The following is a 22,092-nucleotide window of genomic DNA, read 5'->3' as shown; positions in this document are numbered from 1 at the left end:
TAATTTGAACATTCTTTGGCACTGCCTTTCTTTGGAATTGGAATGTAAACTGATCTTTTCCAATCCTGTGGCCACTGTTGACTTTTCCAAATTTGCTGGCAAATTGAGTGTAGCACTTTTACTGCATCGTCTTTTAAGATTTTGAATAGCTCAGCTGGAATACTGTCACCTCCACTAGCTTTGTTGTTGTTCAGCTTTCCTAAGGCCCACTTCACTTTACTTCACATTCTAGGATGTCTGGCTCAAGGTCAGTGACCACCTCATTGTGGTTATCAGGGACATTAAGCTCATTCTTGTATAGTTCTTCTGTGTAATTTTGCCACCTCTTCTTAATCTCTTCTACCTCTGTTAGGTCCCTGCCATTTTGGTCCTTTATCATGCCCATTTTTGCATGATACGTTCCCTTCATCTCTCCAATTTTCTTGAAGAGATCTCTGGTCCTCCCTGTTCTATTGTTTTCTTCTATTTCTTTGCACTGTTCATTTAAGAAGGCATTCTTATCTCTTCTAGCTATTCTCTGGAATTCTGCATTCAATTGGGCATATCTATGTTTTTCTCCCTTGCCTTTCGCTTCCCTCCTTTCCTCAGCTATTTGCAAAGCTTCTTCAGACAGCCATTTTTCTTTCTTGCATTTCTTTTTCTTTGGGATGGTTTTAGTTGCTACTTCTTATACAATGCTGTCAACCTCCGTCCATAGTTCTTCAGGCACTCTATCAGATGTTATTCCTTAAATCTGTTTGTCACCTCTACTGTATATTCATCAGGGATATGATTTAGTTCATACCTGAGTGGCCTAGTGCTTTTCCCTACTTTCTTCAGTTTAAGCCTAAATTTTGCAATGAGAAGCTCATGGTATTTTCTAAGGTTTATGTTTTTTAATTTTAGTTAGCCAGAAAACTTAGTGGTTAAGAATTAATTATCACTATTATCAATATATTAGATATTTATAAAGTTAAATAGTAGCTTTACACAATTTTAGTAGCTTTAATCCACTGTTAATAATTTTAACATTTTAGAAAGTAATTTATAAACTTAAGGAGATAACAGTTTAAAGAGCTGAACCGATATATTTTAACATTCAGCTTTAATAGAACAGAGCTAAAACATGATTTTACTTTTATGAATTGTAACACAAAAGATAAATACATACACGCATTATATGATGTTCTTGTGATAATAGTGCAATGACATCTTCTTGGAAATTAACAGATTCTAGAAATTGTCCCCATAAAGCCATCAAGAGAGAACACAGCTGTGCAAGATTCATGTTTATAAGTTCTGCCAGTTCATCAGGATTTTCCATTTTCTGCACCAATAGAAACCAACAAGCCTATAATCCTAGAAGCAGAATGGCTAATATCTGAAAACTTATAAGATTATTTTTCCCAAGTGCCCACACTGAAACTTTTTAAAAATATAATTAACTTGTTTTTGTTTGAATTACAATATGTACTTTCAACATCTCTAATAATTTCTACATTAAGAACCATCTGTGAAAGACTGCATCTAGAAATTCATTTTCAATAGTGACTAATCAGATGAAACTTCTGAAATTCAAGAGAATGGGCAAGGAGACAATAAACCTCTCTCTACACTGTTGCTCATGGATTCCAATGAACACTGACTTTGAATTTACATTTCCACTTAGCAATAAGGCCTAATAATCTCTGATAACTTTCTGAATCCCCTTTTAGAGCTTATGATTACCACATCATCTGTACACAGCTAAACAAGCTACCTCCCCAGCACATAAGACATTTTCCATTCTCTCTTCTATGTGTCGCTCCTACAATTGGTAGAAGCTGTTAATTGTATACCATTATCTTTCTTCTTAAATTAGTAAGTCCTGAATATATTATCATCTTTTTTTAAAAAAAAAAGAGTTCTCTTTGCTTTTAATAATTTTAAGTGTTCTCTTTGGTAAATTTTGTGCTTCTCTGAATACCCTATCAGTGATGATTAACTAGGTTTGTAAAATGCATTATAATGTTGTATTTTTACTTTTAACATTTGCCTTTTCCTTTTCCCCCAGTGTTGCTGATATCTGTTTTGAACACCTTCTTCTTCCTAGTTATCAGTGGGTTTGGGAAGCTGGACATATGCTGATTGGTGGACAATACCTTTATTTCTTCACAGAGTTCCAAAAGGCGTGCTTCTACATCTACATCTACGTTCTCTGAAAAGACCAGTATATGTAAAATTAATATTCCTAAGTTCTAAATAATATTTAAAATACAAGCTAAGCCACAATTGAATGCATCACAGATATAAAAAACAAGGAATTTATCTTGACAGTTTTAAAATATTACAAATATCATATGAAATTTAGTAATTCCTAAAGTGACCCTTCTTCCTGCAATAGTTTCATTCATAATTATGGTTTTAAAATATTAAACACATATGGTAATATAGATTTTTCCTTTAGACCTCTTTTGATTATATATTTTAAAAGGCAACACTGTACAATGCATTAAGATGAAATGTTGACATTTTATTAAGATTGATACTATCATGAGCTCATGAAAATTATCACTAGAAAAACAAGTTTGGAAGAATGTGTACTGAAAATCTAAATGGAGTTGTATTTTAAAAATGTCCAAAACTGGATTGGAGAATAAGGAATATACATGGAGTCTAATGGAAAAGGTTAACAAACTTTATTTTGGAATTTCATTCATCATATGCCCTTGATATAATAAAGGAGTAGGCTGGGATTCTCTTTCTCTCTTTTTTTTTTACTGAAAATTTGTTCTTTCTCCCTTAAGATGACTGTCTAAAACTATACAGGCAGTAGTTTGACAGAAGGAATTGGCAAAAATGTTTGCTCCACTTTGGCCAGCAATTGTCTCTACTGGAGCCCATTCTGTTCATGTAACTCAAGATGGAAGCTATTAAATTAAATTTATTCAGAATACAAATCACTTACAGGGGGTCCTTGACTTATGATCACAATTGAGACCAGATTTCTGGTTGCAAGTTGTTGTACTCACAAATCAAGACACCTAAGTGACTGAATCAAGTGAAATAAAATACAGGAATTGTAAAGTGTTTTCATATAGGTAAAGTTAATTGCTAAGTTTTTAAAAATAATTGATTAGCCTCACAGATAAATATATTTGACCTCAATTTAAATCTACTAAGGCATCTTTCAGATTAATTATACTGTAGATGTATTTGTTTTCAAATGAATGATAATTTACATCTTTTTCTAACCAAAAGTTCTCACAACCATCTTTTAAAATTGCATAACTGGCATTAAGATGACCCATTTTAGAAAGTTCCAGGAATGGGCAGAAAGATCTGAACTTGAAGCAAGTCTTTTACCATCCATAGCTTGGACCAAATTTTCCCATAATCCAGAATTTTGTCACAAGCACAGAACAAAATGTTTTAAATATTTTGATGTCTCATAATTGTCTTGTGTTTTCTGTCAATTTCCCCAAGTGATAAAGCTTATTAGAGTCTGTGTTAGCCAAAACACAAGAGCAGGTTTACATTGTTGACATTGACTTGAGTGAGATAAAAGAGGGAGTAAAGGGTCACTTAGTGTGAGCCAGAGCCATCATATATTGCGGCCTACATGATAAGTAGCTTTAATTTTGTTTTTAATTATTTGCTGTGGGGAAGTTGCTACTGTTTGTAATGTAATGTGTTGTGCACTTTCTGGTAGATTGCCAATTAGAAAAATGAACATTAAACTAAACATTGGAGAGAAGTCTCCAACCAACAGCCTGAGAAGTGTATTTATGCTGCTGTCAGGCTTTTCATAGACTGTGTTCAAGTCAACACAATGTTGTACTGGTGATTCTTCACTGGGTTTAGTTGTGCATCTGTCTGTCGAAGAAGACTGGGAAAAGGGCACTTAAGCTGTTGCTTTATTTGTTCTTATTAGATTTTTATCCCACCTTTCTTATATTTAACTCAAGGCACCAAAGATACCTAACAATACAGCCTCCTATTTTCTCCTGAGAAAGCATGACTGGCCCAAAATGACCCAGCTGGCTTTCATGCCTTTCCTGGTTTCTAGGTAAACATCTTAGCCATTGTTAAGTTGCCATTGATTAAGTTGGACAGCCCCTTGCATAGTATGTATTTTCTACACTAGTAAATTATGCTATATATTAGCATATGTTTTAAGGTAATAATTTCAAGACAAAAGTATGGAGCATGTATTATGTGTGAAATATGGAGGAATGGGCTCGTTTTATACTATGAATCAACAGGGCCACAATCCATATGACAAATCATGTGGAATTAATAATTTACAGTTGCATGTTTTCTTCAATAGGCACGTGAATTCCTTTAAGATACAACAATTGAGTCACAGGAGATGGTATCAAAATATTAGAAAGTCCTCCAGGCAACAAGGCTAAGGAGCACCAACATCTGCAGAGGAATGGGGAAAGATAATGAAATCTGTGTGACATCTACATGCAAATGCATGTGATTTATGTAAGATGTCAGGATGCAAGTATGTCATCAGGGCATTTGGATGGTGGTGTCAGAGCATGCGTTGTCATTTTGATGTCATTAGTTTGCCCCAGATGCTGTTGCTAAAAACATATGATACAAATCGAAGAAATTGCTGAAGAATTATTTTATTTTTTAAACAGCTAGAGCCAGTTTAATGGACAAATTAGGATATCATCCCAGTGATTATTCCAGTTTAAGGGAAATAAATACCAAAAATGCAGTGCTTTTTCCACTTAAAATGGATTGTGTTTTAAGGTACAATTATATTCCTAAGCAGACTAACTACAACTCAGTTAAAATGTATTTTGGTCTTCTGTAATTTAAGACAATCGAGAACATATTCTCCCTTTATCTTTCTAACTAAGAAGCTCAAAATGAACAAGAAAACCGTTATTTTTTTAAATAAATTGTAAGTATACAGAGCATTCAGAAAGTATTCAGACCCCTTTCACTGTTATCAATTTTATTATGCTGCAGCATGATTATACAGTTGTTGAGATTTATTTTTTTCTCATTAATCTACACTCAGCACCCCATAATGACAATATAATTTTAGAAATGTCTGAAAATTTATTAAAAAGAAAAAACTGAAATATCACGTTGGCATAAGTATTCAGAACCTTTGCAACAACACTTGAAATTTAACTCAGGTACCCCCCCTTTTCTTGATTTTTGTGGACACACCTTGATTGGAGTTGACCTGTGGTAAATTAAATTGATTGGACATAATTTGGAAAGGCACACACATATCTATAGAAGGCCTTACAGCTGACAATGCATACTGTAGCAGAGCAAAAGCCATGAAGTCAAAGGAAATGCAGCCATCACTGCAGCTCTCCATTGATCTGGGCTTTATGGCAGAGTGGCTAGATCAGGGGTAGGCAACCTTGGTTCTTTTATGACTCGTGGACTTCAACTCCCAGAATTCTGGGAGTTGAAGTCCACGAGTCATAAAAGAGCCAAGGTTGCCTACCCCTGGGCTAGATGGAAGCCTCTCTTCAGTGCAAAACATCTGAAAGCACACTTGGGAGTTTCCAAAAAAAATAACCTAAGCAGGGGGATGGAATAGAAGACCTTCCAACTCTGTTATTCTATGCTATTATAAAGATTCTCTGGTCTGATGAAACCAAGACTGAACTGTTTGGCCTCAATTCTAAATGTTATGTCAGGAGGAAACCAGCCACTGCTCATCACCTGCCCAATATCATCCCAACATTGAAGCATGGTGGTGGCAACATCATGCTGTGGGGGTCCCAAAGGTGCTCTGTGGAGGCTATTGGGATAAGTGTTGTCTGCATCTCAAACTGAAGCGCAAATGGTTCCTCTGTAGTTTGCATTTTTTTTCTGGAAATCCATTCATACTCCTGCACTATTCGAAGGGTGTTCATCCCAAAGTGCACCATTCCCCACCACCCAGTCAGAGTTGAAGAAGGTGTTTCTCAGCAGCAGATACTGAGAGACTGGTCAGGATTGAGGGAAAATGGAGCAAAGTACAGGGATATCCTCAATGAAAACCTGTTCCACAGAGCTCAGGACCTCAGGCTGGGCTGAAGGTTCTCTTTCCAACATGATAACAATCTTAAACACACAGCCAAGACAATACAGGAGTGACTTAGGGACAACTCTGTGAATGTCCTAGAGTGGCCCAGCCAGAGCCCTGACTTGAACCCTATTGAACATCTCCGGAGGGACCTGAAAATGGCTGTCCACTGACACTGTCATCCAACCTGACTTAACTTGAGAGGAAGAATGGCAGCAAATCTCTTAATCCAGGCATGTAAAGCTTGTCACATCATACCCAAAAAGGCTTGAGGCTGTAATTGCTGCCAAAGGTGCTTCCACAAAGTACTGAGTGAAGGGTCTGAATACTTATGCCAATGTGATATTTCAGGGTTTTTTTTCTTCTTAATAAAATATACAGATATTTCTAAAACTCTGTTTTCACTTTGTCATTATGGGCTACTGAGTGTAGATTAAGAAAAAATTACTCTTAACAACTGTAGAATCAGGCTGCAGCATAACAAAATTGATAAAAGTGAAGAGGGTCTGAATACTTTTTAAATGCGTTGTATATAAAGGCAACAATGGGATTCCAAATAAGATCCAAAAGAATATATTGAACTGGATCTTTTTCATGAAAGAAATGCTTTTGCCGTCTTGCTTTGACAGAAGACATTCCAATTCAGTGGAGGCTCCTACTAAAGGGGATGGAGTGGCTATTTGCCAATTTTATTTTTCCCTTCACATTTCTAGTATCGCCCCATATTCTGTTCAGGAGAGTATCATCTCCCAATCCTCCTACGCTTCCTTTTTTTACCAGAACATATTGCGATCAGAATTTAATGTATGGGGAATCTGAATTCAACTCACTGAATATTTGCACTTATAAGATAAGCCTGTGTTATTATTTTATCTCATGCATGGAAGTAGAGCCGAAAATTATTACAAAGCATGCTATCAGATGGGCAAATAGGAAGGAGAAACTGAACTTCCGGTGAAACTATCTCATTTCATCAACACTGTAACTTCAGACAAAGCTGGACGGAGCCTTAATTTAATGTAGTTATTATGGTAATTAAGCCTTGGCCCCTGAGGTTAAATTGCTCTTTAAGGCTCTTCGATCTTCTGTAAACCTGAAATAATAGATATTATTTACAAACAGTAATATAACTTTACTATAATAAATCCTAATGGGTTATAAGTATAACCCACTTTTTTAAAGAACATACCTAGATAGGCGTCTCCCTGGATTCGTAGATATTTTCTTCTGAGAAGACGTTCATAAAGGACCTGCATGCTGGACTTGGCTAGTTATAGGGATTGTACACACGACTAGTTACTACACTCTTCCATTTGTGCTTATTATTATTATTATTAATTATTGTTAGCTTTAAAGTTAATAAGAAAGCTTATAATTTCCCTACTAATTAGTGAAATTAGATAAGAAAATTAAAGAATAGAATTTAGTAGATTTCTAGATCTGGAGTTGATGATGTACATTATGGCTGCTTTGGGCTTATAATTTGTTTGGAGTTTAATCTGTTAACGAAAGTTTATTCAAATGCTGACAATTTTTGTTATTTAAATATAGTGCAGTGGAACATGATTCATTCAAAACTTCTCTCTTTTTGTAAGACGAAAAAAAAGCCAATTTATGAAAATAAAAATGTACATCAGAAAAATAAGAAAACAGAAGGCAAAAAGAAAGTACACAGTGCAAGGCAATTTAGAAAAAACAAAGATTTCAGATTCTTTTTGCTAGAATCCCATTTGAATCAAAATTCTAGATGGTGTACAACAACATTATGTACATTACATTACATTATATTATGATAATAATTCAAAATACTGCATTTTTCTGTTTATAATCTGAATGCACATTGCAGGTAAGTAAGCCAATATGTCATCCAAACTTACATACATGCAACTTTGATTTGCACTCAGTATGTTTAGCAATACGTTTTATAAGTTCATTGTTAGTAATATTAGTACACATCAACAATCCAGTAAATGTCCTAGGCATAACAAGTTTTTTTTTCATATGCACAGGCCAAATTAAAATATTGAATAAATGAACCTAAAAATCAAAATAGAATATTATCTACAGAAAATGTCAGCAATAAAACAATGTATTCAAAAATCTTCTTTTCAAGTTTAAACTTAAAAAACAGTAATTCTCTAACTCATGAGTTCAATTCCTGCAGATAAAAAGTGGGTTCATTTAAATACTTTTTTTTGTGGGTTACTCTTATTATGGAAACATAATTTTTAATCTCAAGGAAAATATTTAGATATTTTGCTTAAATAATTCATAAAACTAGATAAATATATTTACAACTATATGACTATATGAAACAATTTATTACAGAATACAAGGATTTTATTACTAACAAAACCAAATGCTACATCCCAATTCATGTATTAATTCAGGGGTATATTTTGATATTCTAATAAAATTTTAGATGAGGACAACAACCTATAGTCTAGGAATGTGCAGGTATTTGCATGTTCTGTGGAAAAAGTGCTTCAGAGAAAATATGTACATGTTATTGCATTTGATGACACCTTAAAGAAGCCATGCCTTTAAGTAGATGGCCACAGAGTATAAAGATTTGGTTGAATCTTGATTTCTCAACTAAGATAAACAGTTTTGTGGGATGAGGTGGCTGCAGTATAAATCCAGGAAAAGGTGTGGCTTTTTAAAGAAGGTATCGACAAATATAGTTATGTTCCCTCTGAAATATTTTTCCATGTCAGATTCAAGCATCTGCAGGTAATTGCTGGAGTCTTAATGTACATTTAATAGATTTGAGCTGTATCTATATGCTATTTCATATAAAACTAGGTTTATGGAGACTATTAATTTGTTGTGATCAGCCTGTGCACCTATGCATAAATCTGCTGTAAATATAGTACTCTGTTCGTGCTAACCCTAATGCTAACTCTTCCAGGAGCATGATCTGATAAATTCACCCAGAAGAAAAGGCATAGTCTCTTTGACCATATCTGGATCCTTGGATTGCTGGATCATTTCCCACATTAAAGTGGCAATAGTAGATTTTCTTAGTTAAAACAGCATAACATGTTTATTTATTATATGGAGCTACACTAGCATATCCTCATTTCTGAAGATCCTTAAAATCACACCATTGAAATTTAGAAGCATGGTTAGGACTCATGGTTAGCTTCTAAGGGTTCTGGCTTCAATCTGTTTTATAAATATATCTAAAAATCTAAATAAATATTAGAGAAATGTCAGCAATAAAAGCATAATATATTAAAAACTCTATTTTAAAGTTGATTTTTTTCAAGATAGCAATTGGTTAATTTGTAGCCCTTAGTGAGTAGGAAAAATAGTGTGACCCCAGCTGCTATGTCAGCAAACAGAGACAAGCATGAACCAACATGCAGCTCATTCATGGTAAACTAGATCGTCTAGAAACGTAGCATAATATTGAATTTGAACACAGCTGCTAACTTTCTAATTCTGTCAACATTAAATCTTTAATAACTGAAGTTCCAAAAAGCAGTTTACTGTACATATATATAAAAAACTGCAAATACAACCGGGTCTTTCTTTGTCATTTTAACCATTGTATCAATAAAGACTTTCTTGCTATTACTAAGTAGAGTGCACAATGATTATCAAGCTAGAAATCAGATGAATGCTGATACTCCTTCTGTCTGCGTTTTTTTTAACTGTTGGTTTAAGTGAATTTATTTTGCTTTTCGGATGGGATGAACAAGAAGTGTACATGCAGTCCTTGTCTTATAACCACAACTGGGACTGGAACCTCCATCATTAAGCAATGTGGTTGTGAAGTGAGCTATGCCCAATTTTAACACCTTTTTGCTGTGGTTGCTAAGCAAATCACATGATTATTAAATGAATCTAGCTTCCTCCACTGGCTTTGCTTATCTGAAACCCCCTGTGAAGGTAGCGTGAACTGGGATGCTGCAGCCACTGCAAATACATGCCAGTTATCAAGTGCCCAAAATTTGATCCTGTGACAGCAGGGTTGTTGTAAACCATAAGAAGTGGCAATAAATCATTTTTTCAGCATCACAGCTTTGAATGTTCATTAAACAAATGGTTGCAAGTCAAGAACTACCTGTACTTGTCTTAACAGTGACTATATGTTTATCTCCATGTCTCTAAATCCTCGGCTTATCCTGTATTAGTAAAAGTGATGAAGGCAATTAAAGCTTCTAATATTCCTTTAAGAACGCTCTATTATCACTATATCAAAGTTATATAGAGTATCATATCTCCACTGTATGCAATATGCAGTATTAGGTTATACTAAATCGCCATATCACATGACACGGTCTCAGAAAGAACTGTAAGCCCTTTGTTTGAAAGAAAACTGTTTTCTAAGTGTATATCCTATTATACTATGCAGGAAGTTTTAGCTTTTATTTCTGATTGTTATTAATGCAAATATATTTGAAATATTTGTAATTGTAGTTTGTTTTGAGGTGTTGGATCAGGAACAGGGATATTTTTCATGAAATGACTCCAACTTGGTGCCCACTGGACACCTGTGAGCACACTTGGCCTTTCTCTTTGGTATACCAGCTCACAAATACCTAGTTTTTGATATTTCCAATCAACTCAGAATTCTTTTTTTTAAGCGAATTATTTGGCATAGGAACCTCTGTGATTACTAGAGTTGGTGAATAAAAGCAAATAAAGCAAATATGGACTATATAATATGTATACTATTTTGACCTAGGTGTCAAACCAGAAAAAGAACCTTAGATCTTAATTTGGGGGGAAAACTCTTTTAGAATCATTTTCAAAAAGTATTCGACAATTTGTTATCCAAAGGAAACAAATAAGCTTAAATGTTTTAAATGTTTATAGATATACTGTAACAATAGATTAGGGCCGTGCACTTTTCAATATTCAAGAGACCAAGTGATAAAGGTATGCTCTGATCACATTTTGTTGAATTAAATGTTCTTGTTTTAGGCTGCTGTAAGCCAGGAAAATACTCAGCTTCTTTAAGGAGCTGTTGATAGTTATGACATAGGTGTCCATGCATATTCCAAATATTTTTCCTTCTGAATCCAGATCACTGCATAGCCCTGCTTAAACCAGTGACCAGACAGATAGCTCAATCCATATTTTTTGGAATAACTGGATTTAATGGAACAAAATTCTACACATTCTTTAATTCATACATGATCTTATATATAATTATAAGATCAATTATATATGGATTATATATAATTCACATAGAAAATTATAGTAATCCTGCTCACAATAAATAAATGTGTCTGCCTAATATGGACAAATGAAGGCCTGTGAATACAGAATAACTATCTTCAAAGCAATTTTTCTTGCAAGTGTTAAGGATCTAGGAGAGACATGTCAAACTCGCGATGTCACATGACGTCGCACGATGTATCGGAGCTTTTCCCCCATTGCCGGAAATGGGGTGGGCGCTGTTTCATTGTGATGCGTCCGGCCCACAGGCCGGCAGTTTGACACCCATGATCTAGGAGCACAGGATATTCTTATTAATATATTATATAATTAATATAAGTATAATATTAATATAATTATAACTCATATCTGTGGATATGTTAACATATGAGAAAAAAGGGTAATTTTTACTTTTTAAAGGAATAATCAAAATATGTAACAAAAATAGAATACATAATTAAGTCTTTGGACAGCATTTTTATTGTATTATCTATATCCTAAGATGTATATTAGCAATACAGTGCCATATAGGCTTTGCCATAGAAGGAAAAAGATTTTGACATACCTGCGTCTAATTTGTGACAGGAAGGCAGTTCATTTGATAAATTGGTAAAATAACCGTGTAATCCTTTGAAAGCGAGTAGCAAACTGGCACAAAGTGTATGGTGAAGATTGTAAGCATGATTCAAGAAAGGTTCTGCTATTACAAAACTGCAGCCCTAAAAATGGATTTATAATTTTTAAGTCATAAGGAAACAACATTTTATTTCAAGTTTAAGGACAACACTCAAGATATTACCCAAGGCATTCTTTTTATATAAGCTTTCCCCCCTCACCTATACTACATATACACACGCAAACACCCAAAGTTAAGGGCAATCCGGATGGCCCCCGACCTCCGCACCTTCCGGCGCAACTTAAAAACTTACCTGTTCCAGCAGTCCGGCCTGGCCTGATAGCTCTAATTGGGGTCCCAGTTTGTTTTGACTATTGTTTTTCAGTATTGTTTCAATCTGTATACCTACCTTACTCTGTACACCGCCCCAAGTCCCTCGGGAGAAGGGCGGTTTATAAAAACAAATAAATAAATAAATAAATAAATTCCAGAAGGAAGGGAGGGAGGGAGGGAGGGAGGGAGGGAGGGAAGATTCAATATTACAGTTCACTGAACTTTTTAAAAAGTTTACTTTTTAAGATATATTTCTCAATCAAATAAATAAACAGCTGCAGTACTGTAAAAAAAAGATCTATTATATAGCATCATGACCAGTATTGCTACTAAGCAATATTTTAATATAGCAGCTATTTGTCAGTATCTACTCCATATAACGTTTTGCTTCTTAAAAAATATTCTGTAAAAGGCATGCACTCTTTAGTCTATTAAGAAGACAAAATAATTCCAATCTTACATCAGCTGATAATTGCTTGGTGTAATTGTTGCCAAAGACAACACTTTCAAGAGAAGGAATCACAGAATCCCTGCTCTGCGCTGGTGCATTTCTGTTTAACCAAGTATTCTTTATAGGGCGAGGAAAGCTAAAAACAAATGGAGGAAGAATTAAACATCAAAACAAATACAAAAGTGCAAAGTCTACAGGAAAAAAATCAATAGCATAGAATTTAAACTTGATATAAACTACTAGTTCAGTATTTGTTGCAACTGGTATATAAGGCCACTATACTGCCCAGATTAAAATTAAATATTATTTAGATTATTGTAACTACAGATAGTCCTCAACTTACACAGCTGAGCCCAAAATTTCTGTTGCTAAGCAGGAGGGTTTAGTGAGTGCTGCCCCATTTTACGACCTTTATTGCCACAGTTGTTAAGTGAATCACTGCAGTTGTTAAATTAGTAATGTGGTTGTTAAGTTAATCTGGCTTCCCCACTGACTTTGTTTGTCAGGTGGTCATAAAAGGTGATCGTATGACTCCAGGATAATGTAGCTATCATAAATATGAGTCAGTTGCCAAACATCTGAATTTTGATCACATGACCATGCTGATGCTGCAAAGGCTGTAAGTGTGAAAAGCCATCATAAGCCACTTTTTTCAGTACCGTTTAACTTCGAACGATCACTAAGTAAACTGTTGTAAGTTGCCGACTATCTGTAATATTTTAGATGGTTGCAGATGAACGGATAAACAGTTGCTTAAATGTGAACAGTCTCTGAAGTCATCTTAGGGGCAAATTTTGAAAGTACCTTTAAAAATTTTCATTCAGCTGAAAAATGTAACTCTAAGAAAGGGAGGTAATTTTTTTTTACTTGAAATTTACCGATTCAACCTGTTATTTCTTTTTAACAATTTTTGCTAACCAATTACTTTTGGAAAAGTGAATAATCATATTATAAGTTTGTAACCGGCATATATAAAAAACTATATTGGAATATCACTATGTAGAGAAAACAATTTTTTTTTTTGCCAAAGTAAAAAGTGCATCTTTGCACATTTGAGGGGAGATACACAAATTAATTCATTTGTATGTTTTATAATTTTGAATTGGTGTAAGAAAAAACAAAACCAAAGTAATTGATCATATTTTTCATTAAGAGAACAAATAAGTTTGTTCCGCTTTCTTTCCCTTTGCTTCTGGGTCCAAAATTAGGTCTCTTTCAAATGTGCTTAGTTAAGTAAAAAGCAAGGGTTTGTACAAACTTAACAAATGTAACAACGGGAAGTGCATTGCATGAATAATGAATACTACAGCAGAATGATCTAATGGAAGCACTATCTGTGCACACACTCTCTTGTTCCAGCAGCAGATGACATCTCTGACGCAGCTAAATGAACCTTGCAAACGATGAAACTTCTTTAACTCTTTGAAGCATGCTGTCCATGCAAATGCACTTTGCAAAGTACTTATTTCAAATGCTTTGCATAGCCCTACTACAAAGTTTAACCTTTCCCATGAATAAATGTGCTAGGATAGCAGTACGAAGGATACCTAGTGACTTTTAGGATGCCACGCTATCAGAAACATAACTTATAAGTGCTTGCTGGTAGGGTAAATGCAAGTTCATAATCTGAACAAAAAGTATGAGATGTTTCAAGCTACAACTACATACATAGCTTGGGTATTTTTTCTATATTTTCTCCCTTTCCCATTCCTATTCTACAATGCTAATTTAGGAATAATTTCACATTCAGTTGTTTGCAGAGAACTATACCTTCTTCAGATATCTTATGTGTATAATACATCTACTATAAGTGGTTTCATATCAGATAAAAATCAGTTTGCATCAACGTGCTCAATGCAAGAGAAATATACTCAAATAATGATCAATTTAGATAGTATCTTTTGTCCCAAAGAAATATTTACACTAGCAAGTAGGGTTTTTCATATTAAGTACAATTCCACGATTCCCTGCAAATGAACATACTAGTTAAAGCTATTAAGAACTGATATTTGATGGGCCTCAGTAGACATACCCTGACCAAAATACATACAAAGTAATTGGAAATTCAAATGAAAAAAGTCTATTGAGAACCACTTGAGCAGTTTTCAAACTGTCAAAAGAGTTATGGAGTTTTATTTGCATAATAGAGTTAGTCAAAATAATCTTCCCTAACGCAGCTTCAGTTATTAAGAATGGTGCCCTGGAAATCAGGAAACCTTATTAAAAAGAATGTCGTGTAATGTAAGTGACTAACAGAGAAAGGAAATTTTTTTAAAAATGAGTGTGACCATTTTATTAAGAGAATTTTAGTTCAAACTTCTGAATAAGACATAAATTAATTATATAATTCACTCAATTATATAATTCACTAAGTGAAAGTTTAAGCTTTCAGTTTTCATTTTTAGCTAAAGCAAAGAAACCAACTCACATATTTCAGACAATACAATTATGCCATCCTGTTTTTATAGTGCTTTCTTTCCATAACAATAATTAACACAATTTGTTATTTTTTTAGTGTTTAACATTAAAATATTTCAATATTTCAATATTCAATATGTCTAAAGATTTAATAATCTAATAATTTTAGCAATCTAATTACCTGTCCAAGAAGTTTTATTAATGAAACCAACAAAATAGGATTCAATTTAATCACATTAAAGTATTGAAAAACAGAACATTTCTAATCATTACCTTATCAACGGCTGATGAAGAGCAACTAAAGAGGCATGCACTACAACAGAGATGACAGAGAGGTGAAAATAATCAAACATAACATTAACGTAGTGATGAAGGCCTCGGTGTAAGGTAAAGTGCAACTTTAGCGTTCGGCTGCTAATTAGCTGCAACGTGTTCAGATCCTCTGGTCTAAATGAAAAAGAACATAAACACAGGCAAAAAAATGTGTTAATAGCTTAAAAGAACAAATATACAACTTAAATTATTTAAAAAATAATTTAACACTAGGATTAAGAATCCAAGAATACAATAACTGAGATCTTCTATAATATATAGTTTTAGTATTCATTCTCATTTGATAATTTGTTTAATGAGGACCTTACAATAATCTTCTGATGAAATCATTAGAAGATGCCATGTATAAGGAAGACTAAAGAAAATCTTATATTAACCAGTTGTAACCTTTAATGAAAGCAATATGACAGTGGTGGCGAACCTATGGCACGCGTGTCAGAGGCAGCACTCAGAGCCCTCTCTGTGGGCACGCCTGCCACCGCCAGCAGCTTGCGCAGGTCCATTAGGCCGGCGCCGGCATCCGGAGCAGCAGCCCCACCCAGCACAAAGAAGGCAAAGCAGCTGGCTGGCAAGCTCGTGTAGAGGTGATAGATCATATCCCCATGCGCTCGCTGGCCTCTGTGTGCGGGGGCTGATGGTGTCAGGCAGCAGCTGCCCCTGCCTCGCCTTGCCCCACAGCATTGGCACCCCCGCCCTACCCCCTGCCTCACCCCGCAGGACAAGCCTCCTGCTCTCCGCCCCACCCACCAGAGACCCTCTGGATCTCCCCCAATCCTGCCCAGCCCCCACAGGCATCCCCCCATGAGCAAAATCAAGCAGGCCATACCCATCCAGTCTGCCATGACCACCGCAGCCAAGCCCACCCAGTAGGTCACACCCCACACCCACCCTGAGGGCACCACAATGCTGATGCGGCCCCTGGCACTTTGCGATAAATATGTGGGTTTTGGGTTGCAGTTTGGACACTCGGTCTCTAAAAGGTTCGCCATCACTGCAATATGACATCATATACACAATTATAATGTATACTGTAATATCAAATATCAAACATATGGAACTGTGTTTATACACAGACATACAAAGTATATAATAACAAATTCAAATGTAAGCAAATAAGGCAATCTCAGAACTAATAACTACAAAATCCTTAATTTGGCTTTGATACATTTATTTAATTACAATAATGTTTACAATTTATATCATTTTATGTAACCCAATCTAGAAAGTATTTTTGAATTAAACATTAAAATCTCATAATGAATCAAAAATACACAACCTCTGACGTTCTTATTTCAATATTAAGGGCAGGTTAATACAAGAATGAGCTCAATACTTACAACTTTACATGAACAATGACGCCCCCCCAAAAAAATTCCATGCACACATTGATTCACACAGAACTAATGTATATAAGATGCCACTCCAGATGAAAAATATAAATATTTAATGTAATTGTATCAAGACCAATATGTAACTTAGCTTTGAACTTACGAATAATCTGTATCTGTGAAGTGCAGATCTAAAGATAGTAGGAAATTCATTTCATTAAGAGACTCTTCAATCTAGGAAAATAAAATAAGTTACACAAACTATGATTTACCATGCATTCTCATGTTGAAAGATACAATATTTATATATTTCTCTTTATTTGCTCATAATTACAACGTTGTTTACAATACACTAAAATACTTTCATATAAGAGCTTTCTATGCAGTATAAAGCAACGAAGAGCAAAGCAAACAATGCTTTTAAATGTTACTAGTACAATTTAAAACACTGAGTAATAAAATAGTGGATTGTAAATCCAGTATTATTTGTACAAAATGGACCTATGTGTTTTAAAGTTCTATATAAATAGCATGCTACTCTGTCTGCTTCAATAATCCAAGGCTTTGTTTTTTTGCTGGCTTGCCAGGGAACATAAATCATTTATAACCAAGATGCATGGCATGAGACCAGTCATTCTCATTCCATGCTGACAGAACCAAATTGTCAATACTGGCAGGTAATTTGGACCACTGGATAAACAGTTGAGAATACCAAAGAAAAATAAAGGGCAGATGAACAATTGTCTTGATAACTGGATCTGAAACAACATGTACCAAACATCTCAATTCTTCTTACTGAGCCGTGATTGCAAAGATAAAATATTCTCTAGAGATAATGAAAGGAATGGATCCAACAAGTAACTGGGAAGCCATGCTCTGAAGGCTAATTTGCACTTTTGGTTCTAGCCTTTTCAGGTTTCCAAAGAAAAAAAGATGGGTGTGCACTCCCCACAAATGTGGCTGATGGTATCATAGCTAAACATTCAGCTTCTCAACCATATTAAGAGAGTAGGATTAATTATGCAATTTATATCAATGAAGTTTTTATTAACTATCAGGTAGTACTTATGACTTGTCACTTAGCAACCAAAGTTATGATAGACCCTGAGAAGGTATTTATGACCTTCCAATGGACTGGCTCCCTAGTGGTCATGTGGTCAGGCACTTGGCAACCTATCAACATTTAGGGCCATTTGCAATTTCCCAGTTATTATTGCAATGTATGACATTTGCCAAAAATCAATGTTTACAGGAGGCCAAAAGGGTATAAATGGGAAGGAAGGTAGGTGGGTAGGGGGAGTGGGAGGTAGTCCCTGCCTTTTCTAATGTTTGTAGATGGGAGGGACCAAGCCTGGAATGGTTTGGATTAAGGTAGGTAGTCAGTTAACAAGCAGTAAAAATCACGTAACGATAGCAATAGGGATTGTCCAGATTTGTGGTTGTTAAGCAGAGCAATCATGTGACACCTCAATTTTTGACCACATTACTTTGTTACTAAAAGTCTGGTACCAATTGTGGTTATGAGTCAAGGACTACGTGTAATACTATGCTTAGAATTAGAGAGAAAGTCACATTCTAGCCATTTGGACATTTCTCTGCTATCATTTAGGTCGGAGAACAGTCTCTACACCAGTACACTTAGTACCTATGAATAAGAGACTAAAAATTTCTTTGCCTTATGAACCTTGAAAATAAATTAATTTCTAAAGGGGAAAAACAATTCACATTTCTTACCCTAATCTTATTCTTTTTCATTAAGTCTTGAAAAAGAACTCTGAAAAGATTGTGCTGTAGAGGTGGGCCAGCCAAGATGTTGACATTCTGGTAAATTATAAAATGTTGTCTACAGTATTCCCAAAATTATGCTTATCCATACATACAGAAACACTGTGTATGCTGCGTAGGATGATATCAGGTCATCCCAATTTCTGGAGAATCTTGGCTTGCTGTTTCTTTGCAAAGACATAGCACTGAGGTGCTACATCCAGTGGGATAATATTTATTTATTTGAAATATTTGTCTTCTTCCCACTCATCTAATGGCTCTGAGCTTCTTGAATGCTTTGGTTGTCTATTGACGTACACAGAATTTTGGAATATATTAGTCTTCATTCACCAGGGCTTTTCTTAACATTCTTGGTAGCCACCCATGAATTAATTGTATGTATGTATGTATGTATGTATGTATGTATGTATGTATGTATGTGTATGCATGGATGTATGTATGTGTATATATCATTAGTTAAGCAGATGCCAGTATTACCTTTCTTTCATCCAATAGCATTTTAATTTTGAAGATCATTGCATCGTTCACACAGACCTCTTCATTTTTGTAGAGAATCTGAAATGTTTTACTGCAGACTACATTGTCATGGACAGAAGCTGGGAAGGCAAGATCAGCACCTGAAAACAAGAACATTGGCAAGCAGTCATCATGGCTCAAAATTTATTGCTATTCACAAACTCATATATTATAATTAATATACAGCCATTAAAAAACAGGAACATCTGATGTTGATGCATTAAGGAACAGAAGTGAAGCAGAACCAGAGCACACCTTAAAAATCAATGCAGCCATTGTTGTAAATGTCTGTGTGCATGGCAAGTGTCCATAATATTTTTAGGAACTTCTTAAACCATTGTTAAATTCAGCAATATTAGTATTTCTAATCTGGTCTGAAGAGAAATTCTAGAAACACTCAAAAGTATTTTAAATTCAAAATGTTCCAAGTTTAAAACGGCTTACTGTTTTGACATCAAAAAAAGATTGTTTGAACTTATTGATCAGTATGCTATTTTTTCCAACTATTCTAAAAGTATTCCAAGTTTAAAATACTATCATAATGGAATACTATGAAGCCTAAAACACGTATAAACATTTTGAATTCAAAGTGGCTTTCATATAATTGTAAAAATTCCTTTAATAAATTTTTAACAAAATCTAGTCAATCTTCTATAAAAGAGCTCCCCATCCTTTCCAGGTTGGCGGCCTGGAGGGAAATGGAGGAGCAGGGAAATGTGTATGCACGCACATGCACAAACGGGCACACGCACAGCAGTGGAACTAGCACTCACACACGTGCCTGTGGACCGTGAACGCCTGCGGCGGTGCTGGCGCCTGCGGGCCGCAAGCACCTGTGTGATGCTGGCGGCCGCACTAGTGTTCCCATGCATGTGCAAATAGGGCTGCTAGCGCCCACGTGGCGGCGGCACTAGCATAAGTGGGGAGGGCACACACGCCAGCCATTCCCATTCTCGGTGACCAACAGGCCGCAGCCCTGTACCGGGCCGTGGTCTACAAGTTCAACACCCCTGTTCTATACAATTTCACAACAGAGAACAATAAAAAATAACTGCAAATACAATTTTGGCCATTTTTCCTCTATTTTTTTCATTTGTTCAGAAGCCTTAAAATGCACATATGCTCAAATTTCTCATAAATATTAAGATCAATTCACTAAAATTATTTAATATATAATGTAATGTTAATAAGCTGATAACTTATTAATAAAAGTACTATTAAACAGCAATTATAAAGCTTAAATATTAATGAAATATTTATACTTACTAGTTGCACGTAATAAGTTTGCTTCAATTTTGTGTGGTATTCTTGGAGGAATTTTCATAGATGCACGAATTTGATAGAATCTTCAAGACAAAAAGAATATTTCTAGAATTATTCTGTTTATGATATGTTCACCTTTTAAACACTTTACCACAACTTTAAACTAATATGGTTTTCAATATGATTTACAGAACATATAAGAATAATGTAAAAAATACAAAAGTCAACAAATTATACATGGAGAGTACAAAGACTGCTGCTGAAAATGCCATGCACATTAAGTGAACCCATTGTTCACTATGGTGCAATTTTTCTAGAAACCAAAAGTAAAGTGTTGGGTAAAGGTGTCATAAAACATAGTTATATGATCATGGGATGCTGCAAATGGCTGTAAATGTTGCTGAGCAACCAAAGTGCTAGCACAAATTCGCAATGGGGTCCTCTGACCTTCAGAGTTTTAGATCCAGGTCATAAATTTCCTCTTTCAGGTAGGTTGTAACTTTGTTAGCAAAGCGAAAATAGGAATATAAATTTTTACAATGTATAGTAATTCTTCTATGTTGTAGTTTTGGTCCTTAATATCAACCCTCACTTCTGGGCATCCAAGTGCTCTTGGCAACATTTTCAGAACTGGTTTACTAATACATTCTTCCTAATGATGGCCCAAAGTCATTCACATACGTTTATGCCCGAGAGAGGATTAGAACTTAAGTTTCCCCATTCCTAGTCTAGTACTTTTAACCATGACACCAAACTGAGTCTAAGTCAACTTTAGAATTTAGTAAATTTTAACATGGAAATTTCTGCATTCAAAACACAAGGACATGTGAAGATATGTTAATTTTCAATGCTTTAGCGTGATGTAATGAATATTTATTTCACTTTTCAGGAAAACAACAGCCATAAAGAAATTTCTTTCTTTGGGACATGAAAAAGAATAGCAATATGTATACAAATGAGATTCAGAATGAAGATACTGATCACAAAACTGCTGTACCATAAACAACAGAAACCATAAACAAAAACCTTTAAAGCCTTTTGAGGAAATTCTAAGACACAACTTTATTAATTTATATTTATAAATGTCACAGAAACCTAAATATCAAGGTGTTTATGTTCCTTATCATTGTAATTTAAAATCCTTTCAAAGTTGCAAATGTCAAATGTTAATACCCTTTTTAAAATAGTAATATTTTCAATCCCGCTCTCTTTCTCATCTATCAATTCAAAAAGATGATTCAAACAGCTTTTCTTATATAAGTAACATTTATCAAAGTATGTCCTCCACTACTTTTTATCTCAAGATATGCATTAAAACACACAATAAATTTCCCTACACAAAGACTTCTGCAGTAATACCATCAGAATTTATAGCATTTATTGTATGGTAGGAAAAATAACTCACCCTCTTTGAAACAAATCCACATTATAAAATTTGTGGAGCTCCACAGAGAATTCTACCATTGCTTGCACTTCGCTCATTTTTATGTAGATGGAGGAGCTGTAGAACAGTTGCAAGGAACTTAATTACTGAAAAGAAGGAAGACAATTGATGTGACTCATAAATGACTCTCATACTCGTATATATCATTCATAAATATGATTTCCACTAATTCATTATCTGTTTTTTGTAATAAAAAAAACCTAAATTCTTAAGCTTCACAGCCATTTTAGAATCACTTTTTAATGTTATATGACAGAGGGGAAAGAAAGGGAAGCAGTGGAAAGAAAATGTCTATTTAAAGTGGCAAATTTAATGAATTTGCCTACAAAAATGTTATTCAATTTTAATTATTCTTAAAATACGGTAGCTAAGTCTGCTGCATTAGATTCTATAGCAACGAAAATACATTCTATTTCTTTT

At 34.7% G+C, this 22,092-nt stretch overlaps 1 protein-coding gene across 10 annotated transcripts in view; it reads right to left on the bottom strand.

The window, feature by feature from the left end:
* The window catches only part of FAM135A (family with sequence similarity 135 member A), a 60,126-nt gene that overhangs the window by 18,621 nt on the left and 19,413 nt on the right, over positions 1–22,092 (bottom strand). For 7 of the 10 annotated variants that reach the window (XR_014494444.1, XR_014494445.1, XM_083379543.1 and 4 more), the window contains 10 exons: positions 21,634–21,758; positions 20,232–20,311; positions 18,927–19,066; positions 16,828–16,898; positions 15,277–15,450; positions 12,595–12,721; positions 11,751–11,904; positions 7,203–7,280; positions 2,121–2,176; positions 1,151–1,306 (listed from right to left, as the gene is read on the bottom strand). Coding sequence is in view for 8 of the 10 variants with exons in the window: in XM_083379543.1 (XP_083235669.1) it covers positions 1,151–1,306; positions 2,121–2,176; positions 7,203–7,280; positions 11,751–11,904; positions 12,595–12,721; positions 15,277–15,450; positions 16,828–16,898; positions 18,927–19,066; positions 20,232–20,311; positions 21,634–21,710 (1,113 nt within the window). In the remaining 2 variants the exon portion in view is untranslated. The remainder of the gene's footprint in view (positions 1–1,150; positions 1,307–2,120; positions 2,177–7,202; positions 7,281–11,750; positions 11,905–12,594; positions 12,722–15,276; positions 15,451–16,827; positions 16,899–18,926; positions 19,067–20,231; positions 20,312–21,633; positions 21,759–22,092) is intronic. The other 3 variants (XM_083379546.1, XM_083379547.1, XM_083379548.1) reach the window with 2 other exon arrangements.

Source organism: Vipera ursinii, assembly GCF_947247035.1.
Source record: "Vipera ursinii genome assembly, chromosome: 1".
Taxonomy (NCBI): domain Eukaryota; kingdom Metazoa; phylum Chordata; class Lepidosauria; order Squamata; family Viperidae; genus Vipera; species Vipera ursinii.
Note: the sequence above shows the minus strand (reverse complement) of the source record. Positions and strands in the feature narration are given on the sequence as shown.